The sequence below is a fragment of the Centrocercus urophasianus genome, unplaced genomic scaffold, assembly GCF_019232065.1.
Source record: "Centrocercus urophasianus isolate 14NV4802_14NV808 unplaced genomic scaffold, USGS_Curo_1.0 seq_21, whole genome shotgun sequence".
In the NCBI taxonomy this organism is placed as follows: domain Eukaryota; kingdom Metazoa; phylum Chordata; class Aves; order Galliformes; family Phasianidae; genus Centrocercus; species Centrocercus urophasianus.
Window position 1 is genome coordinate 21,336,857 of NW_024884767.1, and position 19,744 is coordinate 21,356,600.

General features: G+C 36.0%; 1 protein-coding gene across 2 annotated transcripts in view; it reads right to left on the reverse strand.

The window, feature by feature from the left end:
- Positions 1-2,360, reverse strand: part of SHC3 (SHC adaptor protein 3) — a 50,495-nt gene extending 48,135 nt beyond the window's left edge. For both annotated transcript variants that reach the window (XM_042822955.1, XM_042822953.1), the window contains exon 1: positions 1,821-2,360. In XM_042822955.1, coding sequence (XP_042678889.1) covers positions 1,821-2,360 — 540 coding nt within the window. The remainder of the gene's footprint in view (positions 1-1,820) is intronic.
- Positions 2,361-19,744: the final 17,384 nt, after the last annotated feature.

A 19,744-nucleotide genomic window follows, 5' to 3' on the forward strand; every position in this document is an offset into this window, starting at 1 on the left:
AATGAGAACAGGTTTATTTTCATTCATTCATTAACCATTGATATTATGGCAAAGAGTACAAAATGTAAAATATCACCCTGTTTTAATAGAAACAATACTTAATTAAAAATAGATTCTGTAAATTCTAATGACAGGAAAATAAACTCCAGTAGTGTAAGTTGTACAAAGTGCTAATGATTTATTTTGAAATTCTAATATTCATAATATTTAGAAATATACTTTCACATATTGGAAATCAGCTAATTGAAGTTCTTGTTCTAGTATCTGTATTAGATAGAGGTTGATGATTAAATGAAAGCTTGCTCATATATAATTGTAATTTTCTTTTAAACTCAAAGTATAAATTCAACCAATGAAAATCACAGAAAATGAACAATGTGTTTGATTTCAGGTAAAACAAAAAAAAGCTGTGAATTCTCATAGTGACTCTCTGCCTACTTACAGTGCCCAAAGCAAAATAAATAAATCAGCTGAGTTTCCTGACCTAACCAGAGAATGTTAAAAAATTTTCTTCCAACTAGAGTGTTTCTTGTGCAGAAGGGTCTCCACAGAGTTACACCTAGCATTAATGGGACATTTTTATCGAGATGCTTCTCAAACAGTAAGAGAGAAGCATTTTATACCCTGAAGGGTAACACTGACTCTCTTTTTCTTTTGTAGTCGCAGTAAATGTCAGAATAGTCAGGAAGTGCTATTTTAGATTACCAGTCTCTGAATTGGCCTACTTATTTCATCTACCATTGCTTGCAAAACATAACTAGCAGAAACACATGAAAGCTGCTTCCCAGTGTTCCAAAGGTTAAATATACATTTGATAATGACACTTGAGAAATATTGTTAAGAGTTAAGTAACTCTTGTAATTCACTTTTAAAGCATCCTGATACAAAATCATGCTTTGTATTGCAAACAAAACCTTTGTCCCCAAAATAAGGGGAGATTTAAAATAGGTCTGTAATCTTATTAACAGTCTGCTACAGTTAAACATCATGCAAAAGCCTCTCAGCAAAGAAGAGTGACTGAAGAATGAATTGCAGATGTTATTTTTACATTGATGCTAGAAGGCATAACCAGTATCATACCTGACTGCAAAACTATGCAGCACATAACCTATTCTCAGAGGATCTATTTTAACAGATCATTTCAAAATACTTTCAAAGCATACCAAAATATTACCCTGGAAACTTGTGATTTGCTGCTATTGACATTCAGTATCAGTGAATTGAAGAGCAATAACATTAAAAGTGGCTGAATTCTCATTATGTAAAACAAGCATTTTCCTGCTCTACCCACAACAGTATTTCTATTTGTGGAACATGATAAGAATTACAATCTGTGCCTTATACTTTCACATTAAAAGCACACATGCCTTTAAAGGTATTTTCAATCTGAAATATCGTGCAGGATAGATGGTTGTTCATACATCAGGGTGTATTTCTTTCCTACTGTAGATTGCACCAGATATGTTGGAAGCCCATGCATCCAAGATACATACAGTATGCTAGGTAACTCTGAAAACCTAAATTAGGAAGATGGGTGGGAACAACCAACACAATTGTAATAAAAATAGCCATTAGCTTAAAAACAATATTTTTACTCAGCTGCAGAATATTATCTGACAAGAAGTCTATTTGCAGGTTTGAGCTGGTATAAGTAATTAACACTGCTTTCCAACACTGCCTTTCTGCATTTACATACCATGCATTATGCACAAAAAAGGAGCATACAAATAGAGATCTTTTCTGCCCCTCTAGCCTGCCATCAAAACCAGCACAGAATTTTTCATTGATAAAAAAAAGAGAATGGAAGAAATCAGACCAACCTTCACAGTGTACGTCACACCAGGTCCCAGGATCTTCTCATTCCAGTGCAGCCATCCTTGAGAGGGTTTATCAACAATGCTGCTCCTTTGATTCCAGTCTTCATCTCCGGGGCGTATTTCCTCTGACTGTGTTTTTCTCCCCATATTCATCTTGCTCACGTCCTGCTGCAAACACGAAGTAGCAGAGACAAGGTTACATGTGTTGTCAAAAGCTTCTGCTGCTGAGCTGGAAGCACTCGAGCTTCCCTGTAACTTGGAGACTGTAAGCTCCTTCACTGCAGAGGACAGGTTTTTGATACCCAAAAGGCTGCCTGTATTAGAGAATTTCAAGTGGGACACTTTATGGATGAGGGTACACAGAGTGGTGGGTCCATCTTCTTGGTCCTTGCGGAGAACCTCTGGAGTGACCAGGTATGAAGGTGCTGCCGAAGTTGTAGCAACTGCTGAAACCTTGCTGTTCATGGACAAATTGTGAATAAGATCATCAACTGATGTCACTGAATCATTCCTGAAGCGGTTATACTTGGTACGTTGAAGCATGCCCTTCTATCTAGTTTCCTGCATATGTTCTGGCAAATCTGATGCCAATGCAGGAGATGCCTGTGCTAACATAGCCGGCGATTCATAGCAACACAGGCAGAGAACAAGATTTTGGGGTAAAAAAGAAAAAAAATGAGGAAGAACAAAAAAATTATATATTTAAGATATTTTTTGTGGTTCCACGTTAAGATTAGGTGAAGAAACAGTTTTCTGTAACAGAGATCCCAGTCCTGCTTAGAGCTGCCAACTTGCTCACAGCAAAAGCATGACTCACATAAACAAGAAGGACCCTTTTCAACAAAAGGCTCAGTGAGCACTGCAAATCACTTCCTGTAGCAAAAAAAAAAAAAAAAAAAAAAAAAAAAAATCCACCCACTTACAGCACACTAGCACCAATCAATTCTCAAATTTCCTTATCCTCTCTCCTCAAACAGATATTTCCTTCTAACACTTTATTCCTCCCCACCACCACTCCTTTTCATACCAAAGGCAATTACCTTTAAAAAGGAATTAACAGCCTTTATAAAACACTGTTTAACTGTTCTTTCACCTCACATATTTGTGAATCTATAAAGAAGATACAATTAGAAAGCAAATATCTGGATAATATATACACACATATATTCCCCTCTCTTTCCACCAGCAAAATACAGATACTTCAATGGTTTTCAGAATACCTTTAAGCATTTCAAAAACAGATGATAGAAATAAAGAAAATACACTATTTTCCCTCACAAAAAGCAGTCTAGCAGATTTTACAAGCTTTTGTGTCAATGCTATTTCTCACAGAAATTCTTACTTCCAGTTTTTCACAGAGAAAGCAATCCTTCTCCCCTACCTCACAGCAATCTTAGGTTTTAATGCAGGATTATATAAAGTACCTATGTGTGAAGTAAGTATTTTTCTGACGTCCAATAACAGGTGTAAGAGATGCTTTTTCTTTCACCACTGATATTCACTCCAAAGAAAAACGTGAAATAGATCTTCCATTCCCTAGAATATTTGCTACAATTCTGAAAAACTGAGAAGTGCAAGGGGAATAGTCAAAAGTCCATGCATCATCTCACTAACGTCCTGCAGTACAAGGACAAGAATAAACCAATTCATATTAAGCACAAATATCAACCACAAGCACTTGATCTGGGAGGAGAAAAACATGAAGAAATCAGATACTTCATTTTTCTCTCTTTTTTATTCTTTTTAAAATGCAAAGTGTATACAGCATTGTGAAATACAATGCTCATTACAAGCCATATGGCTCTTTTTTTAAAATGACCTTCTCTTCAAAACATCTTTTAGACATACAAAAATACAGTATATAGCATTCTTTTTTGAACAGACAAATAACTGCAGAAAATTTTAAAGGAAAAGTCCTGTGGTATTCCTTCCCTCTCCCTTAATAAAGGCTACAGTATTCGAATACAACAAAACAGATTAAATACAGTTACTTAATTAGTATATTTATGCCATTAAATTAAATCAGCACCTCTTATCCCCGCAGTGATGAATAATGTCAGTGTCTGTGTTCCTAGTGATCTGTGGAATAGCCTCTCACCATCACACTGCCAACCTGCTACAGCATCCTCAAAGCATTTGTTCCTTTCTTCATCCTCCTAGCATAGCAACAGCAAATATACATATCATAGCCTAATTTTACTTGACTCAACTGCCCAGAAAACCCTATCACTCCCAAATGGCTCTCTTCATTAGAAGCAGCTAGCAAAACTGCAAAATATGAATGAGAGTGTGTGAATGGAAGGGCTGGCTAGCAACCTCACATTTCTGTGAATGAAGCAAGGCCTCACAGCCTCTACCAGGCAATCCCTTGGGTACTCACCAGGCCAGCCAATACCAGCCGGCTTTGATGACTCATTCAGCAAAGGCTTGCTATATAGTGGAATATTCCATTCTGAACACAGGAGGTATCTTTCCTGCAGTAGCACGAGGAAACAAAGCTGGTGTCAAGGGTGGGTGACAGCACATTGTAAAGCCACTATAGGGGAAAGGGTATAGCAGGAGAAATGCAAGGATTATGTGGGATAGAGGTGGCAGGGGAGGAAAAATGGGGACCCAGGGCTGTGGTCTTCCCTGAGCTGTTGGTTTGGCTGATTCATTTGCATCCAGAGTGGGAACGTGAATGTGCATATTTTGTTTGATGTTTAACTGCTCTGCCTATGTGCCAGCAGATTCACAGATTTTACAGCTCTGCATTCATAAGTCTATAAGGAAAAAAAAAAAAAAAAAAACTGCCCGAAAAAAAAAAAAAAAAAAATAGCAGATATTTATTTGCACTATTAGCACATTATTTTAAAATGTTGTGATTACCAGGCCAGTGAGAGAGAAGCAGAGGGAAGAGGATTGATTCCACTTCCCAGACCCACAGAAGCAGGATGGAATTCTGACATTATCATAGAAATGCTACCTAGATCTCCAACAGACTCTGAACTCTCCTAAAAATATGACATTTAATGCTGTTGCAGAGCAGAGCAGTAGTAGCTACTGAATCCCTAAGGGCTTGAAATTTGATCTGATAGGAAATGGTTTCCTTTGAAAATCTGTCCCAAAACTAGAAAAACTGAACATCTGAAAATTTAGTCTATAGTAATTCTTGTGACCAGAAAATGTAGAAAATTTTCCCCTACAGACAGCACATCCAAAACTCACTCAAGCAAATAGTAAAAGTAGGAAAACTTGTAGTGGCCTTAAAATGCAATTAGAATTAGAATTCAGTCACTTCTTCTGTATTGTCAGATCATTATAAGGTGTCTTCTGAACTACGTGCCCATTGTTTTCACACATATAATACCATGCTAGCCTGCAACCTTCATTATTATTATCATCATTACCAGAGCACTCTCAACAGTAAGGCATTCAGTGAACTATTTCCCTCTAATCCATCTGCAGCCAAGCTAGGTCAGCTAGTAAAGTGAATCCAAGTTAAAACATGAGCCTTTTTGTTGAAGGGATGTGAGCCAGACACTGGCACCATGAGTAATAAATAGCCATAGAACAGTCAGTCCATTGTGGACTCAGTAATAAAATGATAAGTGGAACTTCAGTGTTGATAAATGCAAAATAATACATAGCCCTAGCAATATACACATAATAAGGGGAAGTAGCCACCTCTGACCAAGTACAGCATTTCTTAGGAACTACCATTAATTTTGGTGTCTCTGATTGCTCCTTCTTGCTTTGAACTTATCTCCATTGGCTTTTTATATGAATGCAGACAGTGTTTCACATTGTTATTTCTCTTTCCCTTTCAGATGGCTCTCAAGTGCTGTTTTCCTATTGTATCTTAATGACCTCTACAGCCAGTATTTCAGAAGCAACGAAGTTTTATTACTCACAAAGAGGGGGGGAAAAAGATAATTGGGTCAAGATCAGAGAAAGGAAAGGAGAAAATTCATTTTTTTTTTCTTTCTGTTGTTGGGATGAGGCTTAAAGGGATTACATTTCCCCAGATGCAAAGGTAGGAGGCACTGTTCATGCAGGAGATGTTGTGATCACCACAAAGGGAAGCGCAGGCAGAACCAGAGTGTTCCACCACTTTCTGATGGAAGCCCATTTGATAGCAAAGCAATGACTTCCAGTGAGTGACCCATATTTAAAGAAATGTTAATCATTTCAGAATGAGGAACAAAATCCTAGTACTGCATTGTGGTAAATATGTACAGTAAGCAGCCAAGTTGGGTGATGTTAAAATTGTGCGGAAAGGACATTTGCATTTCTGACGAGTGGTGAAAAAATTTATTTTGGACTAATTTTTAAAAATGATGTGCATGAAAAAGACATTGATTTTGGAGGAAACATACTCCAAGCTGATTTAGGGTTAGTTGTTACAAGAAACACTGAAAATGTCAAACAACTTTGAATACAGATGTTGCCATGAGTTTTGATTGCAACACACAAAGCAGATATGAGTTCTACTGTAGTTGACCTTCCTCTTTACAAAAAGTCCTAGATAATCAGTGCTGTGATGTTGCAGCATTAAATCATCAGCATATAGGATTATATTTTTTCTCCTTGTAATCTGGTAGGCACAAGGGTTAATGCTCTGTTTTAGTAAATCATTTTGCAGACTATTTAATATCACAAGTGATTGATTGCTCACATTAAAACATAGCATTTCAACAGTCCAATGGTTTCTAATGTTCTGTGAGGATACTTAATCTCCTGATTTGTTAATTGAGAGAAGAAAATACCAGCTTTCATCCTCTAGATATTTTCCGGGAACCTCTAACCGTATATTCATCAGGCTTTAAACAGCTTTATATATGTGAGGGAAGCTTAGATGACATGGTTATAGATAAGCAAGTAACATTACAACAAGCAGCAGAGCATTATAATCTAAACTTCTTAAGCAGGTATGTAGCTATTATAGTTAAAGAAATTATTCTACTTAATTTTTATATATCTATTCTGTTTGAACATACTTAATACATCAGTTCCTGTCCTTACTATCTCTGGCATACCAGCACACAGAGGTCAGTTACATGCTCCTGTGATTTTAAGGGACACTTTCACAGAGCTGACAGGAATATCCAAAGGAACCAAAATCTCCATCAATGTCATTTGTCATGGTTCTATGTTTTTGTTTTTGTTTTTGGGTTTCAGTATTCCACATCAAAACATCATGTAGTGTACGGGGCATTAAAGTGTCACTGCCCCAATTCCAAGTACCTATCCCTGTACATTACAGCAGTCACGGGATCTGGCCCTTCCGGGTGGGGGGGGCGCTCTCTTGCTGCCTTGCAGTGGGTGCTGGAGGGTGCTTTCCTAGCCGTCCCAAGCTTTTCAGGTTTGAATCGGTCCCGGGAACTCTCTCTCTCATCTTGTCTGATTTATTAATCCCAATTTCAATTAAATTGTATATATTGTGTTATCTTGTATTCCAATATTATAGTAAAATAAGTTTTCCTCCATAGATTGTTGCCGCTGCTCTTTTCCTCCCTTCCTTCCTTCCCATTTTTTTTGTGGGACCGGGGTGGGGGGGGGGAGGGCAGAGGCCTGCCGCCCCTGTCACGGACATAGATTGATCTGATCAACTCCTTGACACATTAAAAAGAGCCACGACTACTACAAAACAGTCTGCAGGAAAAGAATGAGGTCTATTGCAAAGTCTGCAGTTCTGCTTTAGAAAAGAAAAAAGAAAAAAAAAAAGACAACAATAAAAACCTCCAATAACTATTTTAAAAAGTTCTAGTTGATTTATTTCAACAAAAACCTGCTGCAAATTGCCTTCCTTTCCTTTTCATCCTATCCTCTCACACAATCAGTTTTGCTGCTTCTGTGGCAATCTTATTGCTAAGGGTTAGCTGTGTGAGTAAATTGGAACATTATCTGCAGTTGTGCAAGTTATTTCTCTGGAAAACCATATTGTTGGAAATATAACTGTTTAAAAACAATGATTACTATTTACTAACATTCAACTTCTGCCTTAATTTGAAGTAGTCCAATGTAAATAAAGGTTCAAAGTATGCCAAAAAATTCTGTGCAAATGTGCAGGTTTGAAGCCAGAAGCTGATCCTAAACAGGATCATTTCTGGTTGCTTGAAAATACTGGAACACTTCTGCCTCAAGACTCTTTCATTCTGTGAAATATGACATGGAACAGTTGGTAGAGAATGAAACTTGCAACTCTTCATGCTGCATCAGTGTGGCTCCTGTTGGCTTACTGCTAAAAGCCAGAACAAAGTGAAAGTTCAGTATGAATCTGAACTGGATCTGGATCTTACTACAGAATCTGACTGTGGCTCCATGGTTTCATGAGGCATGGAACTCCATCAGAATCTGCAAATTAGCAGTAGGTCAACCTTGTAACACTAAACCTGTTCTTGAGAACACAAATTTTTACAGTAAACTCTTATCTATGCTATCATCTGAGGTGAGAATGGAAATCAGCTGCAGCAGTAGTGGATGTACCTTCTGAGCACACCTAAAGTGCAGCAGTATGGAAGGTGCACAATGTGGATTATTCTCTCTGCCTCCCTCATCTCACTTGTACCAAAGGACATTTCCACCCTCTCAACAACCTTTGTAGATCCATTGCTGCCAGTATTCATTTAAAAACTCACTTGTTTTACTTTCAGTTGAGCTACATTACTTTTTTGCTATTCATTTTTCTCTCTTTTTTTTTTTCCCTTTTCTCTCTTGCTGTACTTTGGCTGCTTCACAGGAAATTTCTAGACAACCTCATGTGAGTGTTTTACATGAAGTGATGTACCTGAACAGCCTCCCTCCCTCATCTAACCAAGCTGGAGGCACAAGGAGCTCTGCAGAATCACTTCAGACCAATGTTCCTACAGAGTGACTGCAGGGACGCTGCTCCTGTAGGCACAGACTGAGTTCAGGTGCTACACTTCAGTTGAAACACCACACCAGACTTGGAGCTTGTCTCCCAGAGAAAGACCACTCAGCCATGTCTTTTTCCACCTCCAAGAACTATTGCATGGCTAACAAACTGTGTGGTCCTGTGTAAGATAGCACGAAACCATAACTGCCTCTCTAATGCTGTGATGCTCCAGTAGACAAGAAATGATAGTTCTCTTTGGCATATCCACATTATCATTCAAGTATTTCTCCCTGCTGCTACAGGTGACACATGAATGAAAGATGAGAATAAGGACTGTATTGTGTACGAAGACATGAAAGCTGTTGTTCAAGTAAACTAAACCTGGAAGTTAGAAAGCAAGATGGCAGTTGTAACACTGTAATTTGCTGATGCTAATGATGCAATCCATTTATGAAAAAGAGACAAATCAGAAAATTAGGCAGGATTTTTATTTTGAACAATTAGGAAGATTCATAGGAAAAAGTAAATAGCATCATCTTTTACAAACAAGTGATGCAAGAACTCCTACTCACGAAGAATTATGTGAATATGGCATGTAGGCTCTTGTTCATTGCTGGCAAAAATGCAAAGCTAATGATAGTGATTGCTGAAAAATACTGTTTTATAACTGAGAACTTGTACTATCAAATAGTGCTATTATATTCTTTCAATCTGTTGTAATTTCTATAGTAATAAATAGCAGGCATTACATTCAGAGTGAGCTACTTTTCACACATACAACATATAAAACAATCACAAAGTAATAGCATAACTTACACAAAGGTCCTGACCCCAAAACTTTCTCTATATAAACGGGTACTCATATTTGTCTGAAATTGTTGTTCAGTGAAAATCACACTGCTCCTTCTTTTATTTTTTGTATAAGTGGTAACAGCCTTGTCTTAGCTGGTAATTGTCCAGTAAAAACGATGAACTTTTTTAATGCTGCATGTTCCCCTCCTCTTACCAAAAAGATACAATCAAAATGATAAGGACAGAAAAACAAGGAATAGTATAAAGGGGCGCCTTTACCTTGTATTTTATATACATCTGACCAAAATTCTGGAGGTTTGCATAGACATTTGGTGGCAGTTGCAAGAGCTGCTTAGCCTGCTTTCACACGCCTTTCATTGACTTGTCACCACCTTTGCTCTGTTGGCATAAAACACACGCTATGGCACCTGTCTGAAGAATAACACAGAAAAATACAGTTATTTTTTTCCAGACAGACAAGATCTAGACATTGTTTCACTAAACGAAAAATTGAACTGAGGGCAGAGCAAATCTAGGAATAAGTTATGGGTAGTGCAGAGATGAAATGTACTAATTGCACAGGCCAGGACAAATGCCTGATTATCTACTCTCACCCTGAAATACAATCCACCAGCTTGTGCCATTAAATTATACAGGTTTCCTTAGCAAATGAGAAGTTATACAGTGTGCTGTATATACAGCGAAGATATCACTGATCACTGCTTTTACTGAAAGAATTCTAACAGTTCTGAAGCGGAGAATAACCAGCGGTGGAGGGTTACTGGCAGCAGCACTCATTCCAGCAAACTGAGAATGTGGGATACTTCTGCATTATTTGTACAAAGCGCTGGTATGAGACACTTGACCTTCTCACAGTATTCTGCTTGTTATCTGGCCTGAGGTGATTATAAAGTTCTTTCTGGATACAGTAATGTAGAAGAGGAAGCCATAGAAACATGTATGTGTGCACACATGCACCTGTGTGGACACATGTAATTATGTCTTAAATATGTATTTTCTCAGCTAGATTGTTCATCTTTCATATACTTAAGATTATTTATATAAGAATGTGAATGACAAATAGGGTGGCCAAAATGCAAAAGGTCTGAAGATGAAGCAGGGGAGAGTGGTAGAATTTAAACAGCTGAGAAGTGTTTAAGAGTAATTTAAAGGAACTGAAGTTTATAAAAAACATTGCAGTAATGTGAGGAAAGACAGGAAGTAGTAATGCAGCTGTGAATGGGAAGACTGAGAAGCTCAGGCTTAAGCCCCATGCTTTGAAGCAGACCAGAAGTAAGGAAAGCATACTTCACTCTCTAAAGGACTCCAAGATTTAAAATGTTGAGAATGGATGGAGATGAAAATGTATGTAGAGCTCTGCTATCTTCCATTGCATTTTATATGTTTCTTTGCAGCAGCAAAAGTATACAGCGATTATCTAGGTACACTCAGAAAATCTATTTTGTATGCTCAAACAGTACAAGCCTCTGAGAACAATTAAGGACATGATAAAGGATGGAAGTTACTGGTATTCTTAGGGTCAGCAGCTCTCCAAGGACCTTGTCTATATGAATAGCAGAATCACAAAATCAGAGCAGTTTCAGTTGTAAGGAACCTTAAAGACCACCTAGCTCCAAAGCCCTCTGCTGTGGGCTGGTGCCAAGATGAACAAATAGAGAAGTGCCACTGGCAGAGACACAGACTGCAGCTCCCACTTCCTGAAGAGAGAAAGAAAAAAGGGACACTGAAGATACTGTATGGTCTAAGAAGGTTTGTAAGAGCAATAAGTATAACAGAAGGAAACATTTTACTAAGTGGCAATGAAAACAATCAGACTAATTGCTTCCAGCAAGCAGTAGAGATGTTATCTCTAAGTAGTTAAACCCATTGCAGCAGCAGCACATCTGACTGCTTAACTGAACACTACTAATACAGTCAACATGTAGGCACTGCACAAATGTTGTCTGCTGTTATTAATTTAAGTGTGGCAGAAAGGATGAAATTACCACGTATTACTGAAGCAACCTGCTAGATCTCTTCTGCAACAGTTGTTATTGGCCTCCGTGAATGGCTGTTAGCTGTAGCATGACTACAAGCACTTCATCTCTCTAGCAGCACCAAAGCAATGCCATAGTTATGCTTTGTCCTACCAATGCTGCTTTAGTTAACCAAGTGCAAGAAATTACTCAATAATGACACAATTTTTATATAATATTGTGTAAATACCAAAAGCCTGCTTTTTACAGCATGTGAGCAACATATGCCTGAAAAAGCATATCTAAACTGGCAGAAATTTGTTGTCTAGATGTAAGCCTCATCTTCATCAATTGTCATGTGGCTACAAAGTCTTTACAACTGAACTAAAAATTGGCATCAGATAATGATAAGTCAACTGCACAAAATTATGTATCAGAATAAATACACACATCTACTTCCTGTGACTCAAATGTGACTGATCAGACCATCACAGTGACAGGCAAACTAAAGAAAAGGAAGATGTTAGATGGTTTCAGTATTGTGATATGTATGTAGGTGTTACAATTCATAGCTTGGCACTTCTTTTACCTTGCCAGTAACATTTTAATTTTGTTTTAACATTTTAGGGCAAAACAAAAGCTTTCAAAAAGAAGTAAAAGAAGATTCTACTAAAAAAAAAATCTTCATGTATGCAAAGTAGCATCTATACTACATCCTTGCAACTTTGGCAGGCACAGACCCTTTCACAACGTTCACTCAGTCATTTCCCATGATAAACATGAAACACCCGCCCTCTGCTGTCCAAGATGCAAAAGAAGCAGGAGGGTGCTTTTCCTTTCCACAGCACGCACGAACTCTTTCTTAAGCATTAGAACACAAGGTCAGCTAAATCAGCATCCTGAAAAGCACACCTAAAAGATGATATTAGGAGAACGAAAATTTTACATCTAAGACCTGGAAAGGTCATGTGATAGCAGAAAGAATTGACAGTGGCCCATGTGAAAGTAATCTTGTTTAAGACAGCAGCAATGTTCTACCTTTCACATCTGTTCAGCAGCATGTTGCACTGACAAGCACACATTATCTCTGCAGTAAATATATGAAGCAGTATCGATTTCTGCTCAGATTTTCATGCTCTTGAAAGAAAGCAGTCAGTCTATAAAATATCATCAACAGATAAAGTGGTATCCAGCCCAGAGGGTTCCTCTGCAACAGAAATGATCATAGAATCATTCAAGAAAAAGGAGCCAGAAGTGATTCACAATAAAAATGGATGAGGCATGAACAATGTAGAGAGAACCATTCACCTCCATGTCATTTTAAATTATGTCCCCAAATTATCTTGTACCTATAAATCAGCAGAAACATCAAAACAAAAGGATGACTAGAAAAGAGGCATGCTCCTCATAACACAGATTGTAAATGTCAAAAATACAGAGGCAAAAGAGCCTAACTTTCTATTTCCAACAACTGTTTTCCCATTTACAATTGAGTAATCTGTACATCAAGATAAAAATTCAAACTTCTCAGTACAGCAGAAGTCCAGAATCTTATGAATAAATAAACTGTACAATGAAACAGCAGAATATGGCAGCATCAGAGATCTTGCTGAAATTTAATAATATAAATATATTCCTTGAGAACAGTTAAGTGGCTTTTGAGAAAGCTCTTAACTTTCTCAATCATCATTTGCTTGTTTTGAAAAAAAACTCTGGCCAAAGTAAATTAAAATTAGTTGCTAGAAAACTAGCACAAAACTAGCTCAATCAAATCAAATTAACATCCAGCATTTCTTAGCTTGCTTTCCAGTCCCTGGTTATCTTTGTAGCAATTTAGTAACTCTGTAAGTCTATCTGAGTATTATTCAATGTTCAATCAACCATCACCCAGTTTTAGCCAAAACAATGTGGACAAAAATGTCAAGTAATAACATATTCATAGAATAGGCAAGCAGGGAAAAAGGGGACATTCTGCCCACTCCCACAGAGAAAAGCACATAGCGGTATATGACAGTCCTATTCAGAATCTAAGTAAATTTTATATAATAAAATCCAAATAAATAATCAAACAAAATAAATTTAGATTATGTGTGAGTAAGTAAATAAAATTATGTCTTGCTAGGAGACAGTCTTTTAGACAAACTATACAAGGGAGACTCTGTAAATGCCTCCGCTCATAGAAACAGCTTTAATTGGATGTTTTAAGCTACCTGCAAAGCCAGTCACAGGATCATCATAAAAACAGATACTTATCCAAAGAAGTAGAATATTTTTCCAAGGTTCTTCCATAATACCCTCTTTCGTACTTCATGCTTTTGATAAACACACTTTACATGTTGTTATGGGAAATTTATCAGTACTGTGAAGACTCACAGACTGTGCCCAAAACATCTGCAACATAAACAACATGATTAGCAACAGTTGTTTTGCAGTCATTGTGTTAGAGTAAAAAGAGCTTGTATTATGCCTCAAAGTTGTGTTTACACTTAGGAGTAAAAACCAATTTTATAATTTGAGTTTGGAGCTTCAGTTCATGCTTGGTTTTTGTTGTTTTCTTTCTGAAATCCTGAAATTGTTCAGATGCCCTCAGGCTATCTCACAAAATAAAGCAACCTGCCTTTAACCCTTCTTGTAGATGTTTACGAGAATCACTTGGCAGTACCTCAACATACCACTGTACTTCAGTACACTCGTTTTCATTATGGTTATTTTAATTAATATTCTTCATGCTAACACTCAAAAATTTAAAATCTGTGTTTGCCAAATTCCACATACTGAAATAATTAGAACTGGTTCAGTTGATCTGTCAGAGATCTATTCCATCATGATTATGATTACTATCACTAGTTAGAATACAAAACTCAGGATTTCTCAGAATTTTGGCAGATTCCAACCATTACTCCAGCTGTCCCATTTCAACAGCACTAAATATGACACCATATAATTAGGAGTTTACCAATAGGCTTGAATAGTTACAGTCAGTAATTCCTAGAACAAATGCAAAAAGGAGTCACCTAATACCTACTCTGATCTTTCACATAAAACATCTTCACTGAGTTAGTTCTTTACTGTCACTGGACTATTGTGTATTTGCACATAAAATAGTTATTTTTGATGAAGAATTCAAAGAACTGTCACAGCTCTGGGTAAGTTCCTACCATAATCAATTATTCAATTGTTTACTGCTTGTGAGCAGAAGCAAAAAAACATGTCAAATTTTACTTAGGAGTCTGTTCTTAGGGAGCTATATCTTGATTACAGTTGCCAGGACTAACAACATTTATTATTATAACTTTTGATATGCAACTGTGGAAACTCTACTTAAAGGGAAAATGAAAAAAATAAAATAAAATTGGAATTTATGCAGGGTATTATTGCCAGTGAAAGTGGAGGACAGGGGACAAAACTTAGTAAAAAATGAGCAGAGATATATCCTAACTTGGCTTTAGCAGCATCAGTTTCTAAAACGTTGCAGAGTAACAAGTATTTTTTAGTAAAATAAATGTTCACACGTATAATAATTTTACTGTTCCTTTGATGATCTTGCTCCCAGGTCAAGTAAACAAACGTATGTACATGTATTCATATAAGTACATACACAAGCATAAGCACATATGCTGTTTCTTCCTTGTTCTATGTGTAACCAATATACAGAAGGAGTTTATTTTTAAGGCGCCTTTTCTATATTTATATATACTTATAGACATGTTATTTGTACAATTCTACATAATTCAAACACATTGCATAAAGATCAAGTAACAAAACTAGCAGACATCTCTAATTCTGTAATTCAATTAATTTGTCATCTGTGGGAAATAAAGTATGATGGACAGTAACACACATTTTTACATGTAAGTTTCTTTCCCTATTCCTTGACCACTATCACCTCAATATGCATTTTCATCGCAGAATGGACTTATCAGTATTTACAGCACATAGAACTCCAGTCTTCAATAATTATCTGCTAAAACAAGTAAGTACTTTTGATCACTTTTAAGTTCACCAAAGACCGTCAGATTTAAAAATATGTAGTATTTAGTCATGCCTTTTTTCCCCTCTTAATTTGAAGTAATTTTACTTCAGAACAGATTAGATTCCATGAGAAATTTGAGAGTACTTGAAATGGAAGATGGCTTTGGTATTTGCAGTGTTAATCTGCTGAGTTGTGACTACTTGTAACTGTCACATTCTCTCCAAGGATAAATAATTAAAGCTTCAAGAAGAATAAGCACTCAGGAAATGGTGGAGATTGGATGTATGTAGGTGTTAAGGGCATTCATTTTTATCCAATCACTGAATAAAAAGTACATTACTCATGCAATTTTGTTCATTCACTGCTACGTGATCTGCACCACAATAGAAGACTGCAGGATGTAATGCTATACTGAACTGATTAGAGGCAGGGAGGAGACAGCTCAACACACCGGAACAGAATGCCATGTTGTAGGTGACTACTTAGCCTTCAGTTAATGCTATAATTAGATGAGTTAAAGCTCTTGTGACTAACATTGAAAAGACACAAAAATATTGTTTCTCGTAGATTTTTTTTTTTTTGGAACAATAAAATCAGCAAATATACTTAAAGTAAAATGACTTTCATTTTCTCTTCAGCTTATATAACTCAAGCAAGTTCTTAAAATAAAAATCAAATAAAATAGAAAACATTCATTGATTAGCAAAGCAAAAAAACCACAATGCATTGCAACATTTGAGGTACAGAATTTATGATAACAAAATATTTCAATAAAGCGAACACTTTAAGGTGTAAAATCTACAGGAAAATAATACTCGCAGTGAAAAATAAAAAACACATTAAAAAAAACAAAAACAAACAAAAAAACCCACCCTGTTGTGTATTCCTGGTGGTTTTTTAAGATTGTGTGTATCATTTAAGATTGCTGTGTATTCCTGATGGTTTTTTAGATGTCTTTGTCTTCACAGTCCTATTTATGTTCCACATTTATTTGATGTGGATTCTCTCTTTGACTTTGTCTGTTAAAGACTCCTTTAAAGTTGTTTACTTGCTTGAACATTTGTTTAGCATAAATAAAAGGTGAAAATCAAATAACATTCTAGTGAAAAAAATCTACAAATAAACATTGAAATGCTGTGTATCTATAATCCTTAATTGAAGACTATGGTTATTTGAAAGCAAGGACCGTGTTAAAAGTGTTTCTGTCACCTCCATCCACTACCTACTCATTATGGTAATTTTAAATACCAGCTCCATTACATTACTCTTAGCAGCAAATGTTACAGCTTCTTATCTTATATGCAAGTTTAGACAAAAATAATGAAGATTTTAACTCTCATCATGAAGCACAATCATTCTACAGAAAGGCTTGAAAGCTGAAGAATTGCATGTTGGCTTATTTGGAAGCACTGAAATGTTACTAGAATTAAACTAATATTATTTTGCCATAAAAGACATGAAAATACTGTCCAGGATATATTTAAAGCAGATAGGAACGTGGGAAAACCAGAAATGAAACAAATTTTAAAACAGGAAACACTGTAATTTAAGTATCCTTCCTAAGAAGGGCAATGAAATGAGTAATCCATGGAGAAAAGTGATGGAGATAAGTAATAGAATGAAGGTTATAAACTACACATTAAGGGTAGGAAAAGAGAAAAGTCCTAGACAGGCATTTAAGAAAGAGAATAAGAAGAAACAAGCAAACAAATAGACCAGAAATATCTCTGAAGAATAATTTAGCAAGAGATCAAGCAGAAATTGGGAAATATATTAATGATTGTATTAGAACAATTTTAATTTAGAAATAACTGGTAAACTTAAAATATCCAAGTCCTCAAAGAAAAGTAGTTTTTTGTTTTGAACGTTTTGTTTTGAACTGTGTTTCTTGATAGAGACCTGAAAAAATTATTGGACTGATTGCAAAACAAACAAACAAACAAAACAAAACAAAACAAAACAACTTAGTATGTTTCTAGTTAATACTTGTTGCTTACAAATGATTTGTTCTCTGCTTGCAATTTGCAGCAAAGCATTAAACAATTTATTGGAGAAATTAATAAAACACAAGAAAGTAAACATGATGTCATTACACACAGAGAATGTGGAAAAGCTCTCGTAGACTGGAATGGTCCTTTCAAAAGCACTGCTTTAATACAGATACAGTAGGAACCAGCATAAAAGTCTGGATAACAGGTCGCTCTTCCTCCACTTGCATTAATGCTGAGGATTGTGCTTCCTAGAATGCGAAATAGCAAAGTGAAGATGATATTTGTCATTGATGCTTTTCCTTGATTAACCCCTTCACTGAAACCCTGAGATAAAATTAATAAAAAACTCCATAAAATTGTCCTGCATCCCAAAGATGTATTAATAATGATTGTAAGACATCTGCCTTACATTTTGAAAGAAATTAAACAACATAGTGATAAATTATATAATTAAACATTGTTAATGTTAAAATCTAAAATGATTCAACTCCCAAGTAAACTCAACTTTGATGTTAACAACTGTGTGATGTGACTCAAGAGAAAATAGTATTCTTAAACGTTGATAAAGAATATGATATTAACCTCTCTGTACTGTTTCAGAATTGTAAGATGATTAACTAGAACGGAAAAGTAATACAATTAATTCTCCATTTATCATGGCCAGGACATAAACTACTGGTCAAATTTGTAATAGGTTCAAAGATTAGTCCAAAGGAGGTTACATATGACAGAAAATCTCACTGCTGACGCTAGTGGAAAAGAAGACTGATTATTTTGTCAAAAAGAGGAAAATCTCCCAATATTAGTGGTGCAGACAAATAAAAGATTATTAAGATTTTCAATTTTAAAAAATTGCTAATATCAAGTAGCTTTTATGACTCATTATTGCCATTTGTAGTATTGGTAGAAAATTAATTCCTAGATAGTTGACCAATGCAAATGCAGCTTTTCTGACATACAAATAAAAGTGATTCATAACACCTACAAATACTTGCTTGTAAACTTCAAACATGTTAATGAGAACTCAGTGTGTTTAAAATAACCACAGAAAGGCAACTCAAATATGATTATTGCTTCTCAGCAGAAATGCAATGTGACAGCAGAACCATTTGTATCCTACCTATATATACTACATGTTTCTGATATAAATACCTTTATTGGAAGTAGGACATTCCAAGTGTAATGCTGATTTCGTAATTAAGTGGCATGTCCACTAAATCCATTTTCATCACATCTAATTTCAGTAATTTATTGGAAGGTTCTAAGTTAGTCATTTGAAATACCCTGAACAGACTATTGAAAGAAATAGTCACCTGTACAAGGACTAATCAGAGTTTAATGCAGTTGAATTACATTTAGTGAATGTCCTACCTAGTAATTCAGACTGAAGCTAAATGAATTAACAGTTCAAATGTTTGAATAGCATTCAGAATAAACAAATTCTACCTAATCATTAAATAAGTTTTGTACTTCCCTCCACTAGTTCATTCTTCCCATGAGCTGTGTTTGTGAAAAGCAATTCAGCCTTTTAATCATTATTACTTCTGTGTTTAGTATCTTCAAAAAAAGAACGTTCTTCCTTCTTTCACAATTTGTTTCTCTGGGTAGTAAATGAGAAGTAATTTATTATCTAGAAGACTAGCACAATAGTCTTTTGAGATTAAGGTGGATGACGAGCTTGTAACTGCTTGACATACTTTAAAAACATCAAAAATTCCCAAATATTATGGCTAGTATTGAAGGATCTTCTCTTCCAAACAAACTATTTGGTAAGATGAAGCCTGGGAAAGTAACATCACATTTGTCAGTTTTATTCCAAAAAGCTTAAGGCTTGAAAAAATAACTCCAGCAAATAAGTTGTTGACAGTTACAGTTAAATAACTTTTCCAAGATAAAAGATGATATGGTAGAAAGGAAAAATGAGGGCATTATTGGTTTTTCCATTTCAACAATCAACAAACTGGCAATATGAACACTGGAAGCTATCTTCTAAGTGTATATAACATAAAAATACATATTCTAAGCTAAATACATTTTCCTAAATAAGCACAAAAATACGGAGTGCAAGTGAAAAATAGAAGCAAACAAACAGGAAAAAAACCAACCCTACCTGATTTTTGAACATCTTTAGATGTATCATAGAATCATAGAATGGCCTGGGTTGAAAAGGACCACAATGATCATCGAGTTTCAACCCCCTCCTACGAGCAGGGTCACCAACCACCAGACCAGGCTGCCCAGAGCCACATCCAGCCTGGCCCTGAATGCATCCAGGGATGGGGCATAATCAATCTAAAGGAGGGAAACAGGACGGATGAAAGAAAAAGGTCCACCTAATGCTTGTAAGGACTGAAAGG